This window comes from Tenrec ecaudatus, chromosome X, assembly GCF_050624435.1.
Source record: "Tenrec ecaudatus isolate mTenEca1 chromosome X, mTenEca1.hap1, whole genome shotgun sequence".
Lineage (NCBI taxonomy): Eukaryota > Metazoa > Chordata > Mammalia > Afrosoricida > Tenrecidae > Tenrec > Tenrec ecaudatus.
In genome coordinates, this window is record NC_134548.1 from 118,718,248 (window position 1) to 118,741,030 (window position 22,783).

The window sequence follows — 22,783 nt, forward strand, 5'->3', positions numbered from 1 at the left end:
ATATAAATATCTGATCTAAAATTACTAATATCACCCGCAAGTTCAGCTCATTAATACCTGGGATATCAATCTTTATGTGTTCAATTCTACTTTACACAACTTCTATGCTTCCTAGATTCATACTTTGTTCATTCTATGTTCTGTCTACTAATGGATGTTTGCAGCTTTTTATTCTCATTTTCAGTAGAGCCATATTAACAAGTGGAGGAGTTGAAAGCATTACTCCATCCATGTCCATTAAGGTCCACTCTACTTTGAGGAGGCAGATTTCCTCAGTCATGTTTGGAGTGCCTTCCAACCTAAAAGACTCATCTTTTAGAACCATATCACATCGTGTTCTACTGCTATTTATAAGGTTTTCACTGGCTTTAAAAAATCCTGCCACATCTTTCTTCTTATTCTGATTAGTGTAGAAAGTTCACTGAAACCTGTCAACTATGGTTGGCCCTGGTGATATTTAACATACTAGTGACATAGATTTTAGTATCATAACACAAAAGTCACCACAGTACAACAAACTGGCAGACAAGTGCTGGTGATAGATATACGCATACATACATATTTAGAGTGCCATAAGAAAAAAGAAATCATTTAGAAGAAATACAACCAGAAGACTCCTTGGTAAGAACAGTGTTAAGATTTTGGCACGCTCACAAATCATGTAATAAGACCTGATAAAAACAAAATCTGTGTAAAGCAAAAACCTATCAGAGAAGGAAAAGTCAAATATGTTCCACTAAATAGGCAATAGAAAAGTGGTAAGAAAAAAACAAAAGATTTGTATGACAAAAAACACTATTACAAGAAACCAAAAGTGGCCTCCACAAATGGAAAACTAATCTGATTCATAACAGTAACAAAATGACAGTGATGAAGTAGCAATGAAAATAATTTTATGGTTAGGAGTCACCACAACATGAGGAGCTGTATTAAAGGCTTGTGGCATTAGGAAGGTTGTGAACCACTGTTCTAACTGATGATATTGAGCTCCCTCGTTGTATCTCTTTCCTATATGTTCCACATGCCAAACTCCACATTTATAGTCACCATTTCAGTGTTTGAAAAAAGGTATTTACAAGAAAGAATTGTTGGTCTTGCAAAATTCTATCATGTGATTTTCACTGTCATTTCTATCACAGAGGCAGGTTCTAGAGCAGTGGTTCTCAACCTTCCTAATGTCGCGGCCCTTTAATACCATTTCTTATGGTGTGGTGACTCCCAACCGTAACATTATTTTTGTTGCTACTTCATAACTGTCATAATTGGGTGACCCCTGTGAAAGGGTCGTTTGACCTCCAAAGAGGTCACAACCCATAGGTTGAGAACCACTGCCTTAGAACAAGATCAGACTGTAGAACAGCTAGTCAGTTGTTCATATGCTTATTCCAGTTGAAGGTGAAGAACATTAAAACAAGTCTACCACAGCCAAAATAGGATCTTCAATATATCCCATCTAAATTCAGAGATGATCTTAAGAATAGATTTGATAAATTGAATACTAATGATTGAAGACAAGAGGACTTCTGGGATGACATCAAGACCATCATATGCAAAGAATGCAAAGAGGTCATGAAAAATAAGTGAGAGAAAGAAAACATAAAAATGAATGTCAGAAGAAACTCTGAGCCTTACTTTAAGCATAGACTAGTTTAAGGAAGACAGAAGAAATGATGAAATAAAAGTCGAACAAATGATTTCAAAAGGTAACTGGAGAAGACAAAATAAGCAATTCTAATCAAATGTGCAAAGACCTAGAGGACCAAAGGAAAGAACATGATTGACGTTTCTCAAGCTAAAAGAATTGAAGAAAATATTTAAGCCTCAAATTAAAATATTGAAGGATTTTATGGGCAAAGTATTGAATGATGCAGGAAGCATCAAAAGAAGATGGAAGCAAAACAGAGGGTCACTGTACCAAAAAGAATCGATTAATTGAACATTGCCATTTCAAGGGGTAGCTTATAATCAAGAACTGATGGTAATGAAAGAAGTTCAAGGTGTGATGATGGAATGTACCCCAAAAACAGTGCTTGAAGAAATGAGGGAATATGAAAGGGAATTTTCAACAAATGAATGAAATACTGGAAGCGCTTATTCTCTCTAGGCCAAGAAATTTGGCAGCTACCTGGTCACCTGACTGGAAGAGATCCATATTCGCATCCATTTCAAAGAAAGGTGACCCAGCGGAATGAGACAATTATTGAACAATATCCTTGATATCACATGCAAGTAAAATTTTGCTGAAGATCACTAAACAACACATAGAAATTCAAGCCATATTCATAAAAGGATATGGGATGAGGGATATCATAATTTATGTCAGATAGATCTTGGCTGAAAACAGAAAATATTGCACAGGTGTTTACCTGTGTTTTACTGACTATGCATACTGACTGTGTGGGTCATAACAAATTATGGTTAATATTACAAAGAATGAGAATTCCAGACTACTTCATTGTGCTCATGTGGATCTTGTACATAGACCAAGACGCAGTCACTTAAACAGAAGAAAGGGATATACTGAACAAATAATATGAAAAGCTGGACTAAATGATGAAGAACTTTATAAATTATCAAGGGTTCATGGGGACTGGGAGCGGGGAGGGAGGGGAAAAATGAGGAGCAAATACCAGGGGCTCAATGAGAAAGCAAATGTTTTCAGAATGATGAGGGAAACAAATATACAAAAATTGTTTGACACAATGGATACATGTGTGGATTGTGATAAGAGTTGTACAAGCCCAAAATAAAATGATGTAATTATAAAAACAACAACAACTTATATTTATAAAAGTGGGCATTAAAATGTACAATTCCCCTTTCTCACATCCACCCAATTCTTATTTTTTCCCCCTGGAACACATGATCTCTTGCACAACTTTCATAAGTTATTCTATATCTTTCCATATTTTCTTTATAAAATATTAGTGTATAGGAATATATAGGAGTCCTGGTGATGCAGTGGTCTATTAACCACATTGGGCTATTAACCACACGGTCAGCAGTTTGAACCCACCATCCACTCTGCAGGAGAAAGATGAGGCTTTCTGTTCCTGTAAAGACTTACAGTCACAGAAACCTAAAGGAGACAGTTCTGCTCTATCCTATAGGGTCAATTTGAGTTGCAATCAACCGAATAGTGGTGAGGTTGGAGTTTGGAATATATACTTTAAAAAAACATTCTCTGTTACTGGAAAGGTAGCCTATCATTCACAATCATTGTCCTACTCACTTTGTAATTTAATAATATATCTCTATATCAGCACATAGCAAGCTTACTCATTCTTTTATACAAACAAACCAATGTCCAAGTTACCATGCAGTCATGCTGACTCATGGCAACTCCATGTGTGTCAGAGAGGAACTATGTAATTAGGGTTTCAGTCATTGATTTTTTGGCAGTGTATCACCAAACCTTTCTCCTTAGTTGTCTCTGAGCACACGGAAACTACTAATATTTTTATTAGCAACTGAGAAGGGTAACTGTTGAACTGCTTAGGGATTCCATTCTTTTATATAATCGTTCATTGTATTAATGAACAATCACGTATTTAAGTAGATATCTACTGAGAACCGCCGAAGTTCTTGCCAGTCTCTCATGATTATAAACATTGTGGCAGTGAGTAGCTTTTGCCTACATGTGTACATGTCATTAGGTGCCATTGAGTCAGTTCTCACCCATAGCGACCCTGTGCACAGCACAACGAAGCACTGCACAGGCCTGTGCCATTCTCACAATTGTTCCTCTGCCCGAGCCCGTTGATGCAGCCACTGTGACAGTGCACTTCACTGAGGACCTTCCTCTTTTGGCCGTCCTTCTGCTTTACCAGACACAATGTCTTTCTCCAGGGACATTGCGTACATATTCAGATTTATGTGCAGGATGAATCCTTAAAAGGATTTCTGGGTCAAAAATATATGTATTTTAAATAGATGGATATTGATCAATTGACATCCATAGTCTGAGCGCTACTTCCTGACAGCCTCACCAACTCGCACCATAAAGTCAATACTGACTTATAGCTACCACTTATGCGCTTCCAAGATTATAACTGTTTATAGGAGTACAAAGCCCGGTCTTTCTCCCACAGAGTTCCTGGTGGCTTTGAACCACCGACAATGCAGATTGCAGCCCATTGTGTAACCACTACACCACCAGGACTTTTTCACAGCCTCACCAAGAAAGCTTATTTGTCACACTTTGGGATTTCTGCAAACCTAATTAGAAAAAAAGGTAGTTCTGTGCCATTTTAATTTCTTTTAGGAATGAAGTTTATTAGTCCGAGCCATTTGTACTTTGTTTTTCTGTCTGCTGTTTATATTCTTTGCACATTTTTACTATTGTATTATTCGATTAAAAATCAATTGCTAGGAATACACACATGCACACACACAGCAAAAAAGATTTTAATCTAAAAAGAACAAATTTCAGAAGAGCTTTTAAGCCAGTGTTTTTACAATCCTTTTAAGCAAATCCTTTCTTCAGATGCAATCATAAAAACTCAAGACACACTAACCCATAAAATTGAAGCTATACTATTAAAGTGGAAGTAGGGGAGAGATTTTCTTTTTCTCCCCCCAAGGCACTTCTGAAGAATCCCCAAACAGCAAAGAACACTGAAAATGCTATACGGCACATGGACATTGCACTTCAACGCAAGTATTCCCGTAATGTGAGAACACTTTGTTCTAATAACATGGCATTCTGAGATGCACACCTTCCTGACACAATCGCTGAAGACAATACAGGTGCATAAGCAAATATGCGGAACAAAGTTGATGGTGCCCGGCTATTACAAGATATAGCATCTGGGGTCCTAAAGGCTTGAAGATAAGCAAGCGGACATCTAGCTGGGAAGCAATAAAGCCCACATGGAAGAAGCACACCAGCCTGTGTGACCATGAGGGGTCAACAGTATCAGATATCAGGCATCAGAAGACCCCCCCCAAAAAAACAATCATATGTATGCGAATGGTGGCGGAGTGGAGACCCAAAGCCCATTTTTAGACAATTGGACATCCCCTCACAGAAGGGTCACAAGGAAGGGATGAGCCAGTCAGGGTGCAGCATAGCACTGACAAAACACACAACATTCCTCTAGTTCTTTAATGCTCCCCCACCCCTGTCATCACCCCAGTTCTACCTTACAAATCCAGGTAGACCATAGCATGTACACTGGTACAGGTAAGAGTTCTTGACACATGGAATCCAGGACAGATAAACCCTCCAGGAATAATAATGGGAGTTGCAATGCCATGAGGGTAGTGGGGAGAGGGGGGAGGAACCAATCATAATGATCAACATATAACTCCCACCCACCACTCACACAGGGTGACAAACAAGAGAAACATGGGGGAAGGGAGACATTGGATAGTGTAAGATACAAAAATAATAATAATTTATCAAGGGTTCATGAGGGTGAGAGGGTGGGGGAAGGAGGAAAAAATGAGGAGTTGATAGCAAGGGCTCAAGTAGAAAGAAAATGTTTTGTAAAGGATGATGGCAACATATGTACAAATGTGCTTGACACAATGGATGTATGGATTGCTATAAGAGCTGTAAGAGCTCCCAACAAAATGGTTTAAAAACAAAAGAAAAGAAAATGCCCTACTGGCCTATACCGCTTATTGGTCTATGATTTTAGTTTCTAATAACTGTTTCAGCCAGGAGTTCTTCCTTATTCTAGTCTGAATCCTTATGGAAGCACTTGACAACACGTTTTTTGCTGGATAGAGTTTGGCAATTTGTGAGTAGTTGTCCTCCTCTCATTATTCACTGCTAAATGTTATTTAAATACATTATCATTTCCTTTCCATGTCATCTTAATATATTTTCATTGAATGCCTTCTTTTGTGCCTGCTCATCCAATAAGGACAGATTTCCTCTTGACCATGGGAGCAGGACCTATTAGGCTTTGTTGAGCTAATGGTGCTCACTTAGTATGTGGACTTATTTTCATTTTCTTCAATTTTTTCCGCAACTTACATATGAGCAATTGGTGGTCTGTTCCACAGTCAACCCCTGGCTTCCTTATAGCTGTTGATATTGATTTATCCATTATCTCTTCCCACAGCTGTAGTCAATTTGATTTTTATGTATTCTATCTCGAGAAGTCCAGGTTTTTAGTCACCATTTTGTTGGTATTGAAAAATTCCATCATGTCATCTCCAGCTTAGTGTCTATCACCAAGACCATATTTTCCAAATCACGTTCCTTTCGCTTTGTTTCCAACTTTTGCATTCCAATCACCAGTAAATATCAATGCATCTTAATTGCATGTTTGAGCAATTTCAGATGGAAGCCATTACTAGAATCCTTCAATTTCTTCATTACTAGCTTTAGTAGTCGAGTCATACATTTGAATACTAGTTGTTTTGATTGGATTCCGTGAATGGGTAGAAATATAATCTTATCACAGTCATCATTGAACTTCGAGATAGATCTTGAAATGCCCTTTGAGATGATGGATGCAAGGTCATTGCTCTCGTGTCATCCCAAGAATTGCAAACCATATGACTTTTTGATATAAAATGGTCAATACCAGCCTATTTCAGCTCACTAGCATTAAAAATGACTTCCAATTCCTTTTTAATGATTTCTAATTTTCGTTTCTGATGACTTCTCATTTTTCTACATCCATACTTTCTATATTCCAGTTTCTGGTGATTAGTAGATTTTTGCAGCCATTTCTTCTCATTGTCAGTCATGCTCCACTCCTGCGCATAGTGCTTTTTGGAAATTAGACTGGGAGCAGGGGAATTGAGGGAGGCTAGAAACCGTGCAGCCTGATCATTTCTGTTTGGAGCATTCCACAGAGGAGCCTTGAAGGTATCTTTACGTCAGACTGAGTTTTTGCCAGTTCCAGCCAGGATCACTGAAAGGTTTCTAAAGATAGTTGGTTAGAAGCCCAGCCACCTTGAAAAAATCTGGGAATTGATAGGGTAGAGTAAGAAGTGGCTTTCCTTGCTTCTGTTTCTTGGGAAGCATGCCTTTTGAGGCCTCAAATGATACAGGGAGATTTGAGTTTCCATAACCCATGATGAGGTACAAATATTGAGACCCAAAAGGACTACAACTTAGTGATCATGCCCACTGGTGTTCGTGTTCATTCTATAAAGGAGCACTGACTTGGAGGAAGAAGGAATATCAGTAGACTTATTTTCATAATACTTCCCTTTTGTACCATTAGGAATGTTAGATCAATGAAATAAGAATGAAAAGATGGTAAGATAATTTGATTATATAAAACTAGTATTTAGCAGAGTCATAACTGTCTTCTCTTCCCTTGCTTCTATTTCTTTCTTCTTCTCCTTTGCTTTTCCCCCATCTCCCATTGCGTGGATTAATAACCTCCAGTGCCAGGTTACTCAGAAGACTATTTCAAGGAAAGCTCGAAAGGTCATTCTTCCCTTGGAAAACCTCATCTTGCAATTGCCTTGCCATTGATTCCTGGGTGGGAGGCCCAGTTTAAACAAATCAATCCACATTCCTTTGAGGTGAAATGATTTCAAATATATGTATTTGGCATTCCAAAAATCTCCCAGCTCCTGTAAGAGCCATGACAAATATTATTTTGTAGGTCATTCTAGTTTTCCTTCACCACAAAGTTTGATATTTAGTACAATTAGAGCCCAGGGGGAAAATGGCTCTACTCCTGCCATTGATTTCTGTAATGGCTTGTACTCCTGCCTACCAACTGCAGCTGTTTGGTTGTTCGCACTCAAAGGCAAGGGGTGAAACCAGAGGATCATTTAGTATGAGATAAACATATTCTAAGAGGCACTACTTTATTTTAAGAGAAAAATAAACTTTTTTTATCCCCTAAAAGGTCTATAATATGTCATTAATGTTCAGAGAGGGGGTTACTCAGAAATTGAGGCAAGAACCACTTAAATAGCAAAACGTAGCATTCAGTTAGTTATCAAATCATAGAAGAAAAAGAAAGTTAGCTAAGGGCTCAAGTAGACGGCAAATGTTTTGAGAATGATGATGGCAACAAATGTACATATGTTCTTGACACAATGGATGTATGCATGGATTGTGATAAGAATTGTATGAGCCCCCAATAAAATGATTTAAAAAAAGAAAGAAAGTTGGGTATTCATTTTCTGGAAGGAAAATCCAGTCATTCTTCATGCTCCATTGTATTTGGATTTAAATATTACGGTGCCTTCATTTTACAGGTTTAAATGATGGGGACTTTAAGTGATAGTAGCTAAGTAGACAGATTCTAGAATCAGGTATCAGTTCAGATCTTGGAATTGCCACTTACAATTTGTGTATTCTTGGTAAATCAGTTAATCTTTGAAACCTTAGTATCTTTTTCTTCAAAATGGGCATAAGTTTCTTTATATCAGAATTTATTCATAAGATCCAATAGAAAGAGAATGCATGCAAAAGCCTAAGATATAGTGAGGAGTCAATAAATGTGCTATTAGTATTGATAATATTATATTGACCTTTGTCATCCTCACCAACAACCAGAGAATAATTTCATTCTGGTTTTTAATAACATAGTTTATTGAGGTATATTTTACCTACTATAAAATTGACTCATTTCCCTTCTGGTTTTGACATATGGGGAATGAAAGGTGATAGCACTATCCGAGCCATATTTAAAAAAACACAACTCTCCATTATCCTACAAGTGTTTGTTTTCTCAAGCTCTGTTGATATCTGTTGTTGATTCACACAAGCATTAGTTTAATGAGGGATTGTTCATTTTTGTTTGAGTTTGTGTGTTCCATTCAGCTGCCATTCAGCTAGCTTTAACCCAACACATGAATTGACTTTTTTATAATGTGGCAGCCTTGTGGTAAATGTCATAGAGAAAATAAACATAAACACAGACGACCAAGCCCGCAAGAAGCAGCATGGTCTGATAGAAAGAAGATGAGATCTGTGGTCAGAAAGAAAGAATTAATTTTTCTTTGTGACCTTAGATAAGTCACTGAAGATCATAAGCTACCCCCCCTCCTCAAATGATAAAGGAAGTCAAGATTTATTGTGATAAGGGATGTTAATGCTCATTGTAAATTGCTTGCTAGGTTACTATAATTCACAAATAGGAGCTATAAGTATATCCAAGTATCAATCTGTGAGCTCCATATTTGAGATGACCTGAGAGGTCTAGATGGTGGGTCTGAGCTATCAGGGACTGCTTCTTGGAGGAAATGGGCCTTGAACTGATCAAACCCGGATAGGATTTTAATTGGTGCAAAAAACCAGTGGAGGGTGGCGAGATACTCTTAGGGAGAGAAGAGAATTAAATAAAGACTTCAGAGGCTAGAACTAGTGTACAGGCCAGCACCAGGGGACAGGAAACATGAAGGGGATAAAGTTATTATGGTTCTTATGGTAGATCGATTTTGTTCTGAACGAACAGTGGGGAAGAAGGAATAATGGTACACTGAATAATCTTCCTTAAGACAAGTTAATATCACACTCATCTGGACTGTTAGCTCAGTCAACCACTTCTTGTTCACTGCACTTGCTCTTTCTCAGTTGTGTAGACCAGTGCCTTGCACATGGTAGGTGTTTCATGCGTGCACAGTCAGTGAAAGAATGGATGAATGATAGATAATTCCATCTGCTAGTCTCCCTGACCTAAAGTGTTACTGAGAGGTCAAAGCCACTGGTGCAAGGATTGTCTTTTAATTCCCTGTATGTAGTACAGGCCTGTCTACTGTTGAGCTTAATGAAATTCTTTGTGATGATGCCAACAATCGGTGTGCTTTTTCTTCACCCTGTCCCAGAAGACTCCTTACCTTCAACAAACAATAAAGTGACCAGCAAGTCGTGTGAGTACAATGGGACCACCTATCAACATGGTGAGCTGTTCATGGCTGAAGGGCTCTTTCAGAACCGGCAACCCAACCAGTGTACCCAGTGCAGCTGTTCGGTAAGACCCTGCATCTCGATGTTTCTGCTAGGCCCTACCCAAATAAGAGAGCTCTCTCTGTCCTTGTGCCTTGGTACGGTTGGTTGGCAGAAAAAGTGCATCTAAATTGTCATCCTCTCTTCGCATCTGGACTCCCTGATCCTCATATAACCCTCAACAATTCTTTGTGAAGGGGTCAGATCCTGTCAAGCTTTAGGAGTGCTTGAATGGGAAAAGGCAAGCTGATGCTTCATCTGTTCCCTTTCCCCACAGTAGTTCCACCACTCAAGTAGTCACATCCTCTGAAAGACTCGGTCCTTGACACTTTTGGAATCCTGCCGGTGGGAAGTCACAGTCACCATCCATGGCCACTTGATTCAACTCACAAGAAAAGAGGGAGCCTGCTGGCTCCTGTATCTAGTCTTATGCTAGCCAGTTCATCCCTGATGACGTGCAATGAGAAAACCCTCACTAAATGCTTGCTTATGTTGACTGCTGAGCCATTGCCTCATTGAAAGAACTATATGTGTTTCCAGAATAAAATATACCAGTTATAGCTTTATTTAATTTTCTAGTCCAGAGAATATAATTGATAGAATCAGAAAATGGTTTTTTAAATTGAAGTCTGAAAAAAATCAAAATCGATGTAATGAAAACCAACTATTCACTCTGTAAGGGGCATTAAAAAGTCCCTGGGTGACACAGATCAGTAAGTGTTGGGCTACTTACCATAAAGGTAGGTGGTTCAAATCCATCCAGAGTTACATGAAGTAAAGCTTGGCCATCTACTTCCCTCTGGAGCACATTTCTACTCTGTCCACAAGGGATGCCATGAGTCTGAATCAATTCAACAGCAACCATCACCACCAACACTAAAGGCGAACAAAGATTGCCAGGGTACGTTATAGACTCTCTTCCCTTAGGATTTAATTGTCTTTCTTTCCATTAAACTATAGCATCTCTGTGGTGTGGGAGAATTTAACTATGACTAAGCCTTCCTAATGATCTCCCAAGATCCCTTCTGGCCCTATAAAAATGTGCTGTTAAGAAGAAAGATCATGTTTTAGAGAAGACTGTCTACAGTATAGAATTTTAGGGAAGGGAGACTACAAATATAGACCCAACCAGCAGGTAAATTAGAGCCTCTCCCTTGCCTCGGGCTGAAGTGAGCAGTGGAATTCAGAGTCTTGCATTGCTTCGGGGGCTTCCCTCTTTGATTTGGGAGAGAGTCGCATGTGAATATTACAGATGGCAGCAGTCACAGAAATCCTCATTCTATAAAATCTCCAGCATTCTAGTGGGGGCAAGTTGGGGGTTAAAGGATACCAGAAACAGAGAAGAGAAGAACAAGAACAGCTGGGTGGTCTGTAGAACCCCGGGGAAGCCCTCACACCAAGCATTTTGGACCACCTTGAGTCAGAATGCTCAAATAAACTGGAATTATGGACAACTCTTTGTTGCCTAGTCTCTGGTATGAAGAAATGGTGAAAGGGAGGGGGTTGGTTAATGACTAATAGACTTTGGGAAGTGCCTACAACTATGTGAGGGCAGTATAGAAGCCTGATCCATATTTTGCCACCTTGTTAGGAAATGAACTAATAAGCCTTCCACAGATTCCAGATTCGTCTGATCTTAATTCTCTTTCTCTCTGGCAGGAGGGAAATGTCTATTGTGGTCTCAAGACCTGCCCCAAATTAACCTGTGCATTCCCAGTCTCTGTTCCAGATTCCTGCTGCAGGGTATGCAGAGGTAAGTGTCTTGTATCCCAAACAAACTAGGGCGCTGCCATCCTGAGTAGACGGAAATAGAGGAAATTGCCTGTCCAGTGACCTGCAGAAAAGAATTTTTTTTTATAAATTGTAGTCTTAGATGTTAGAGTTGCTTTCACTCACCATAAGAAAAGCACTGATTTTAAGAGCCAGCACTTGAAAGAAACTGGGCTAAGTGAGCCAGGAGAAGAAGGGTGGGAGCCATGTAAGGTGAAAGTGAGGATCTTTATCTCTCCCATCTTAAACCCTTCTATCTTGGTAGCTAAGTGATTGTCTTGTAAAACACATACCATTTGCATACAGGGCCTTAAAAGGAAGAATCCACCTTGCAAAGCATTGATGCACCCTTTCTGAAGAGAGTGCAGGGCAGGGACAATAAACTGAGGACAAACTCAATAAAACGAAGTGAAAAGCATCATCTTCTCATCAAATTATATACAAGTGGAATAATCACCATTTTTTTCTTCTTGGATTCTATAAATAAATAATGACATCATTATTTCCCCAGGTTTCTAGGATCAAACATAATCACCTTTAATTCCTCCTTTGTTGCCTTATCTCAAGTTAGCAAATCTGTCCAGCACTCGCTGTCATCCTTCCCTTCTTACCCTTTCCCACTGTCACAATTCGAATTATGCCTTCTTTTTATACTTCTGAGGGAGAAAGATGATAATTTCTATTCCTGTAAACAGTTACAGTCCTGGAAATTACCCTGTCCTATTAGATCGCTATGAGTCAACCTTGACTCGATGGTAATGAGTTTAATTTCTTTAGTTTCCTTTTTAATTCATTTTATTGGAAGTTCATATAGCTCTTTTCACAATACGTACATACATTATGTCAGGCACAATTGTATATATGTTGCCATCATCATTTTCAAAACATTTTCTTTCTACTTAAGCCCTTGGTATCAGCTCATTTCCCAGGCTCCCTTCCTCACTCATGAGCCCTTGATAATTTATATATGTGTGTGTGTGTATGTATGTATATGTATATATATATAAATACATACATACATACATACATACATATATATATATTTCATGTCTTACACCGACCACTGTCTCCTTTCACCCATTTTTCTGTTGTTCATCCCCCTGGGAGGGGGTTATATGTAGATCATTGTGATTGGTTCACCCTTTCTCCCCCCACTTTCCCCATCCCCTCTTGGTATCTCTACTCTCATTTTTTGTCCTGAGGGGTTTATCTGTCCTGGATTCCCTGTGTTTCCAGCTCTTATGTGTACCAGAGTACATGTTCTGGTCTAGCTGGATATGTAAGGTAGAACTGACTTTATGACAGTTGGGGGGTGAGGGAGGAAGCATTAAAGAACTGGAGGAAATTTGTATGTTTCATTGGTGCTATACTGCACCCTGACTGGTTCATGTTTTTCTTGTGACCCTTCTGCAAGGGGATGTCCAATTGTCTACAGATAGGCTTTAGGTCTCTATTCCTCGCTTTCCATCATTCACATTGATATGATTTGTTGTTCTGGGTCTTTGATGCCTGATACCTGATCCTATTGACAGTGCATGATCACACAGGCTGGTGTTCTTCTTCCATGTGTATTTTGTTGCTTCTCAGTAGATGGCCACTTGTTTATATTCAAGCCTTTAAGACCCCAGATGCTATTTCTTTTGATAGCCAGGCACCATCAGCTTTCTTCATCACATTTTCTTATGCACTCATTTAGTCTTTAGTGATCGTGTTGGGAAGATGAGCATCACAAAATGATGTGTTATTAGAACAAAGTGCTCGTGAATTGAGGGAGAATTGAGTAGAGGCCCAATGTGCATCTGCTACGTTAATACTTAACATATATCTCTATATATATATATATAGGTACATAGATCTATTTCCCTATCCATCTATGCATTTATAGATATATTTACATATGTGTATACCTATATTTAGAGCTCTATAAATATCCTTTGTCTCTTAGTGCTTTTGTCTATTTCCTTTTACTTTCCTCTTGTCCACTATAATGCTTGGCTTTCATTTGGCTATTAGTAATTCCTCTCGGCTACATTGCCCTTGATGAAGCCCCAGCAGGCATTCTACGCCCTCCTCACCATTGATTTTAAATCACGTATTGTTCCCTTGTCCCTGGGTTTGTTGACACCCCCCTGCCATTCCCCCACCACCCCCTCACAAGTGTCCCCCTGGAACTGTTGGTCCCCTTGTTTTCTACTCTGGATTGTTTATCCCACTTATCTTATCTAGATAGACATACAGAGACAATACTAAGCACAAAACAAGATAGAGCAAAACAAAGAAACAAAAGAACAACAAAAAACCAGCAACAGCCAATAAGAAAAGCCTCTAAATAGTTCCAGTTCAGTTTGTTGACCTTTAGGAGGGTTTTCAATCCAGTATGATCAGGTGCCACGACCTGCCCCCAAAGTCTAATTTTTGTATTCCCTGGGCACCTCATTGTTTTGCTCCCCTTGCTGCTCTTTTGCAAACCCTTAGTGTTCTGCCCTGGTGTGGTGGGGTTAGATTGGGCACAATTCTCACACCGTGCCTCCAGTATTGTCCCATGTAGTGCTATGGGTCAGTGAGGGATGTTGTGTATTGTGGTGGGGCCAGGCCTATGGTCCTCTCTGTGCATATGCCCTGAGCAGGAATACCATCCTCGGGGCTTGGTGGGCCAGGATGTGTTCCACTCTCTCTCCTTTCCTTGACATTTGCTCCTGTGTGCTCTGATCAGATGCCCCCCTCCTCGTTTTATTTAGTTTTTATACTTCCAACCAAACAACTTATGTGCTGAATACCTTCTCCTAGTATATGCTTAGCACTGTGCTGGAAGTAGATTATGCATTTGTAAACAGCACAGACATATCTTTTTAAAGTAAATAATGTTCAAGCCATACATTTTTGCAAGTCATATAAACACGTTGGGTATTGCTTTCCTGTACACACGGTGTGCTTTACATAGGCACACATTTTTGAGTGGGCATATTATATGCAAAATATGGCACATGTGATGTACCATAGATAGTATGGCCTCTTTTCCCTTTACTTAATATACTTGAGATGCTTAAGACTCTTTACTGCCATCTTCAGAAAAATCTTCGTGAATGGAACTACCTTAGCTGTGGACACTCTAGTGTGGTGTACAACCTACACAATCATATGTGGAATATATATTAGCAACGATAGGGCCCTTATTCTTGTGGGGCTCACATTATACCAAGTAATAAGCAAAGAAACAAGTGGATCCCTAAAACGCAAACAATGAAAGTGCGAGGAAGGGAAGAAACAAAAGAGTGAAATAGAGAATTTGTGATCAAGGTATCTCAGTTGAGTGGTCAGGAAAGTCCTCCCTGAGGAGGTGATATTTAAGTGCAATCCTGAAAGATGAGAGGAAGCCACCAGGCAAAGCACTTGGAGAAAGAGCATTCCAGGTGGAGAAGAGACATTTCAAAGGCCCCAGGCAGGGAAAGATTTAAAGCGTTCAAGGAACCAAAGGACCACTGTACCTGGAATGCCGTGATCGTGAACAAAACTGGCATACGCTGAGGTTAGAGAGAGGTGACTAAAAGTCCTATCATGTGGAGCCTTGCAAGCCTTGGGAAGGAAAGGAGTTGGGGTTTCAGGGTTCACGTGCAATGGGAATCCACTGGAAGGTTGCCAGGATGATATAATCCCATTCATGTGTCAAAAGAGCTCCCGGAGTGTTGTGTCCAAACTTGATTGGAGGGAGAGGGGAAGCAATACAAATGGAGAGACAGGGTTAGTGTAGTAACCTGGGAAGTAAGAGAGGGCGGGTTCTTGGTCTGGGAACATAGGGCACAGTAGTGGTAGAGAGTGGAGTCTCTGGAGCCAGACTCTGTTCTCTTCTCAACTCTGTTACATTCTACCTGGTGACCATGAGCCACTTACCTTGACCTTTCAAGTAAATCTGTAAAGTGAAGGTGATATCAGCACTTACTTCAAAGACGGCAGTACATTTTAAATGAGAAAATTCAGAGAGGTGATTTAGCAGTCTTTCATAGTAAGACTCAATAAGGAAAAAATGAAAAAAAAAAAGCTAAATATATTTAGAGCATTGATACTCAAGGATGGGTACATATGGGATCCCCTTGTATATTGATACCCAGACCATTGAGGGGAGGTGACTCCAATGTGCAGCCACGTTTGAGAACTACTAAGGTAGAGTTTGAAGTGATGGGGTTTGCATGGACTGGGAGAGAGCTGACTCTTAAATATTACTCTGGGAGTCTTGGCAGTGTAGTGGGTTGGTTATGAGTTGGTCTGCTAACCACAAGTTAGCAGTTCAAAACCAGCAGCTATACCCTGGGAGAAAGATGAGGCTTTCTACTCCTATAAGGAGTGCAGTCTCAGAAACCCACAGAATTAGTTCTACTCTGCTCTATAGGATCACTGCAAATCAGAAGCGACTTGGTTACTGTTAAAACAAAAATACATAACCTTTGTACATTCTTCCCCAAAGATATCTTCAACTATGTTAAGAAGTCCAGCCCAAACCTTTTCCTGCAAATATGTATTTTACTTACTACATTCCAGCCACAATTGTAAGCTGTTCCTAAGTGTGAACTCTAACCCCATGGCCATCCTATATAGTACAAACTCTCTTTGTCTCCATTTTTATAGATGAGGGAATGGAGGCCAGAGAGGTTAAGAAGCTTATTCCAGGTCATGTAGCGGGTGAGTTGAGGAGCAAAAATTTGAATCCAAGCAGTCTTGTTTCAGACTCCAGGCTCTCAATCACAGTTCTTGGCCACTTGAAGGTATGATTGCCTGTTGTCAGGAGAATACACATCAACCCTCTGACACTGACAATGGAGATCTTTTGTGGTTTTTCCTTAACTGACCTTTATAGGCTTATATAGTTCTCTTCAGTGCCCTTCAAGTTCCAGTCATGTTATCCCTGGTTTCTTTTCTTTTTGTTCCATGGTTCTCTCCTGTAACCTCTAACCCAGTCTTTCTCACATTGAAGTTTGCTTCACAAGCAAAATTAAGATGCTGGGAGCAGTACCTCTAGAGATGCAGAGTTGGTGGCCTGGACCCCAGGAATCTGATTTCAATAGGTCCTGGAGTTCATCTGGTTGCTGGTGGTCCATAGATTAGCAATGCAAGAACTGATCCCAAAGACTCTGCAGCTAACTAGGGAAAGCCAGCAACCATGGTGTTGCATCTGTGTTGGGTGCACTTAAATGGAACCTACTAACGAGGTGAAGTGAGAGCAAACGAACAGAAGAGTAAGCAAATTCAGGGCAGTTGCCAACTCTTTTGGCCAGGGCAGTCAAGTTCAAATCACAGAGTAATAGCTTTGGGTGAATGAGTAGTGGATATTTTTACGATGAGAACTTGTGAGGCAAAGGAGTCAACATGGCTGCCTGGTTAACCACTGCACGTGTGCAGCAAAGGTTGAGAGGAATGAATGCTGCCTCTTTCCAGGAAATCCTTTTCCTCTAGCTCTGCTTGCAGAGCTACTGCTGGTCCTGCCAGAAGGACTTTCTCTTCTCGGCATTCCTATCTCCATCCCTAATTTCTCCACTCATCAATTCTGCTCATGTTTCAAAGGCCAGACTAAACTGCACGTGTGTCCTTCAGAGTTTCGTCATCCTGCAAACTCGGTGAAACCCTCTTTCCTCTCAGGAACCGCTCAGCACTGAGCCTCTGCTTCTCCAGGGACATTTACCAGCTTGCCACCTTGCGCCTTTCATGGTTTGTGTCCTTTCTAACCTCAAATCCTCAAATCTTATTTACCTCACGTCTTATCCCTGTCAGCATCTAAGCTCCATAGGGTCAAAATTAGTGCTGTCTCATCTTTATGTCCCTCTCTGTGCTAGGCATAAGGTAGATGCCCTTTGAACGGAGACATGCTGTCGTATTTGGTATTAATACTGGAAGGTTAGTCATGACTTGAATTTTGCGCTTCTAAAATAAGATATTAACATATCTCCCACTGCCACTTCCCTAAGTGATTGACCGACTGTGGTAGATGATTCTGACCATGCAATGGTTCATGGTCAATAAATTACCTAGTATAATTCTTGACCTCCAGGTCATTTTTCTCTCTCACTAAATTGATTTTTTTAAAGAACTGACCTTGTTATGACTGTCAGGGTATACTTAGCACTTTTAATATGCTCTTTATACCAATCCTTAGAAGTACATGTGGATTTCATTGTAGCCAAATTTGACACAAGGTCACCAGGAGTTGGGGTCCGTACTATCAGTTCTGCAGCTAATGGCAATTTGATTTATGTCTCAATATGACCTTGGGTCTTTTTCACAAGGTGTGTGTATGTGAGTGTGTGTGTGTGTGTGTGTGCGCGCGCGTGCGTATGAACCACAGTGACGCTCTTAATTGCCAGCCAGGGGACATCAATACCTTGTTCCCCAACTCTCTGTCCCCTCACTTCCTTTCTCTTCTTTGTCCCACATGGGTTAGAGTCAGCCTGAAAAAGAAGTGGCAAAAATGAGCAAAGGTGGATGCATGTGCATGGTTGCTGAAAGAACCAACTGACCTCTAGAATCTAGCTGTTAGGCTATAGGATTGTTTTGTTTGGGAAAAGGATATTTGAAGGACAATTAAGAAAAGAAAAGAAACCACAAAAGACATGTCATGCATCCGAGAAACAAAATGGTTCCATGCAAAGGACATAGTTTTTGAAGCCAGAAGGCTTCTGGAGCCACCTCTGACACAAACTCAGCATTATCTAGGACGAGTTACTGAACGGTCAGAACCTTGGTTTTTTCATCCATGGAGAGGGAAAGGCCTTTAAGATGAACAGAGATGGCAGCATTGGGAGAGGGCCTAACGGAGTCATCACTTAAGTCGTAATTATTTCCTTTTATAATTATTTTATTGATTAATGGGAAGTAGAATTGTACCTTCTCCCCTGTATCCAATAGTCTTGCCTTTATATTTAATCTCCATACACAGAACTCTATTTCTAGTTCATATTGTGGTAACAGAGCCTTGGACTCACTACATACTCTACAATTTTCTTGGCCCAATTTAAATTTCTTTTATCATCTCCTCAGAAGAAGCAGATAAAAGCTGGTTATTACTGATCACATATTGTTCCTTCATACACTTGGAAGATTCATTAAATTCTTTCTTCGCCATTTCTTCTCTAGCCCAAATAAGCCATTTTCTTTCATCTTGCCTTATAAAGACTAACTCTTGCACTTTTATAAAAATGGTTGTTTTTTCCCCCGTGCCTCCAGTTTCTTTACATCTTTCTGTTGTACCTAATGTGATTTAAACACCTTTGAAGTTCTCATTTTTGAAACACCCACTCTTTGTTTTTGTGTTTTTGCCTGGCGAAATGATTTTGTTCTTCCTCTTTACAAAGGTATCTCTTGCATAAGCATAAGCCTCTTAAAGCTGCGAACCCAAACGCATTTCTCCCCATAACTCTGGCCACCCTAATTGCAGACAAAAATGCTGGAGAAGAAATGACCTTTTGAGTGCTGAACTTGCAAACCTGAATATAAAGAGCCCCATTGAAACAGCCTCTCTGCACTGTCACCAAGCACTAATTTGTGCCTCTCTTAGACACGGATTGAATCTCAGCCCCCAGCCTCAGTTGTTTAGACACATGTCTTTGAGGCTAGAACAGTCAGGAGAGTGTTGGCAGGGTGCGTGTCATTGCTGGCAGTTCAGCAAACCTCATCGGGACTGGAAGCTTAGTGCAAACAGCCACTGGAACCTCCAGGGAAGTTTATCAGAAGAGAACATCTCTTCGGAGATTGCACTTCTGCACACAGGCTGGGCAGGCAGACTTCAAGCCCAAACCCACACCCAGTCTCCCTCCACTGTTGTGTCATTTCTGTTTCCTATCTCCTGCCTATCTTCCCAGAGCAAAGGGAAAGGAAAGCTATATACTTGGACAGTAGGCAAGGGAGAAGTATTTGGGGAAGTCTGTTGATGACATAGGAGCTCGGTGGCACAGTAGTTAAAAGCCCTCTGCTAGTAATTAAATGATTGGAGATTTGAACCCATCAGTTCTCTGGGGGAGAAAGATGCAGCAATCTGCTGTTAAGATATACAGCCTTGGACACCATCTGGGGCAATTCACTAGGGCATATTATCGAGTGGGATGTGACTGGATAGCAGGTGGGTGTGGTCTGTTCTTATTGACTGTATATATAGGTAGGTTGGCATTTGGTAGACAATATACTACATTCCAGGTAGGATTCTAAACCTTTGATGTATAATAGTTCATTTGGTTCTCACCATAGGAGTAGGGACTATTATCTTGGTTCTATAAATAAAGAATCTGCAACAGCGAAGTTAAGTGATGCATAGTAGGTAGCCAGGAGCTGAACTAGAATTTTAACCTAGATTGTTTGACTCCAGAGTCTCAAATTCTTAACCTTGACCATATCTATTGGAATCCATTCATAGAAGTATAATAAGACTGCTCTTTATGTCTGGTACTTTGGCATAAACCTATAATCTTATGAGAGTGCTCCCCAAAGCTTCAACCTAGCCACCTCCAACAACAGCTTTCTCTTTCCCCAGGCCTAAAGAGGCCCAAGTAGAAATCTGTGCTGTCTTTCATTCAGCAAGCATTTTATTAGCACCCATCATGTACCTGATATTGTACTGGTGCTAGAGATACATGTGTAAAACAAAGTTGACAGGGAATCCATCGTGGAATTTAGTGGTGACGAAAGACCTGTACCAAATTATGATACAAATAAGTATAAAATAATAGCTATGCTATGTTACAAAGGAAAGGTCCTTGGCACCGTCAGAGCCCAACATTGTGGGAGTCAAGGTCAACCTAGTCAAGGAGGTGAAGGAAAACTCTTAGAACTCGCTCTCCAGCCTCAGTTCACACTATAATCTTGTTCTCTGTTACTGCAGCAGCGTAAGAGAGGACCAACACATATAAGTTAGGGACTGGTGGCAGTCTTTACTAGACAATGTTCCAAGTGTAGATGTGACTACAGAGGTAAGAGAAATGATGGAGCCAACAACTTGTTCAATGCAGACACATTTATCCAAAGCATCTCAAATGAACCCAAATAAAACATGGAAAATTCTTTTTGTAAACTTGATATATTTCTGTTATTTCCTTCAAGGTAACTGGAACTGCAAAAGAAATGTTTTAAAGCAAACCTGACAGTGTTCAAGACCACTTCCCTTTGGCCTTTAAGTCTAAAAAAACCCAATTTCAACAGTTTTATTGGTATATAACTCACAAATCATACAATTCCATAGTTTCATCACATCAAGGAGAGTTGCATAATCATCACTACAGTGAGTTTTAGGACAGTTTCTTCATTCTGTATCATCCTTATTAGCTCTTCATTTCCCCCCTAAGCTCCCCTGCCGTGCCCCCCAAGGAATCATTAGTCCAGTTACTGTCTCTACAGATTTACCAATCTTGGATTTTGTGTGTGTGTGTTTTAGGAAAAAGAAGCCCTAAGCCTTTTGATTTCCCGTCCACAAATGCAGTAAAATTTCAGCTCTCATACCATCTTGGATAGAATGAAGGGGTATTTGAGGAGATGATTTGTGTGATACTTTGATTTTTGGAACGTCATAAGAATTTCCCAATGTTTTCGAAGTCTATAAAAATCAATGAAAATTGCAGAGAAGAACAGCAGCCTTGAATATAGGTCCTCACAGTCATTTATTTTTGTTCTGACCAATATTTTCTGCAGAAAACCACCATCACCTGGTTATGAAGATAGGATGGAAATATTGTTCATTAAAAAGAGTACTTTAAAGATTAAAATTGGTCAGAGTGAGATGGGATGAGAAAAGAGCAGAGAGATACTATGTTTCTGGCTTTGCGGATGGAATAAGGGATCCACAAGGCAAGGAATGTAGGTTCTTCTAGAAACAGGAGAAAGCAAGAAAACGGATTCTCCCACAGAGCCTTCAGAAAGGAATGCAGTCCTGCAGACACCTTGATTTTAGCTTGGGAGACCCATGTTGGACTTCTGACCTATATAGCTGTGATATCCTACCAGATAAAACCACTTTTTCTAAAGGGTCACAATAATCTGGGAGCCTCTTGATGAACATAGTGAAATTTAGCAGAAATCAGGGAGAGGATGGAATTGGCATATTATGACTATGAGGAGAGTCACAGAGCTCAAGAAACTCATGCATGCTCCATGTGACTCAGCTCTCTCCGAAAATGGGGGCCCCATTGACAGAGATGGAGAGACAAATCGGAGAAGCCTTGGGAAAAGAGATTAATTCTGGTTGGAGCATGCTGAACATTTCAGATATCAGTAAGCATCAGGTCAGAATGTTTATCATGTAAATGGAAACGCAGAAACTTGAGAGAGAGGCAGAGGAAGAGAGAAAGGAGGAGAGGGAGAGAGGAGAGATTGGAGCTAAAGGTAGAATTAGTTTTTGTCATAATAGATTAAAGTGATGGTCTAAGCCATAGGGTGAATGAGATCAGCAATTAAGAAAATACAGGTGTAAAGAAAATAAAGGTGAAAAGATGGTAGATGTCTAGAAGCAAAGAGTGTGTACAAAAGAAATGAGAATGAACTGGAGAATGGTTGAACAAAGATTCTTGAGTCCCATAGATTAGACTTGGAAGACATGAAGACTCTGTGTGTGTGTTTATATATACGTGTGTGTATATTTGTATACACACACAATCTGATTCAAGCACAAACATTGTTTTAATTAATAAATCTTTTGGGGGGCTCATACAGCTCTTATCACAATCCGTACATACATCAATTGAGCAAAGCACCCTTATACATTTGTTGCACTCATCATTCTCAAAATTCACCTTCCACTTGGGTTCCTGGAATCAGCTTGGTTTCCCTTTTTTCCCCCTCCCCCTCCCTCCCCGCTCCTCCCTTCCCCCTGGTCCCTTGATAGGTTATAAATAATTATTTTATCTTATCTTACACTGCCCGGCGTCTCCCCTCACCCACCTCCCCATTGCCCAGCTCCCAGAGAGGAGGTTACACATAGATCTCCAAGATCAGTCCTCCCTTTCTACACCCCCTTCCCTCCTGGTGTCGCCACTCCTACCGCTAGTGTTGAGGGGTTCTTCCGCCTTAGATTCCCTGTGTCTCCAGATCCCTACTGCACCGCTGTACATCCTCTGGTCTAACCAGGTCCGCAAGGTAGAATTGGGGTCATGATAATTGGGAGGGGAGGAA

General features: G+C 40.3%; 1 protein-coding gene across 8 annotated transcripts in view; it reads left to right on the plus strand.

Annotated features, from left to right (window-relative positions):
• CHRDL1 (chordin like 1) overlaps positions 1 to 22,783 on the plus strand; it is a 161,031-nt gene that overhangs the window by 93,808 nt on the left and 44,440 nt on the right. For 5 of the 8 annotated variants that reach the window (XM_075538152.1, XM_075538154.1, XM_075538156.1 and 2 more), the window contains exons 5-6: positions 9,757 to 9,902; positions 11,537 to 11,630. In XM_075538152.1, the coding sequence (XP_075394267.1) occupies positions 9,757 to 9,902; positions 11,537 to 11,630 (240 nt within the window). The remainder of the gene's footprint in view (positions 1 to 9,756; positions 9,903 to 11,536; positions 11,631 to 22,783) is intronic. The other 3 variants (XM_075538153.1, XM_075538155.1, XM_075538151.1) reach the window with 1 other exon arrangement.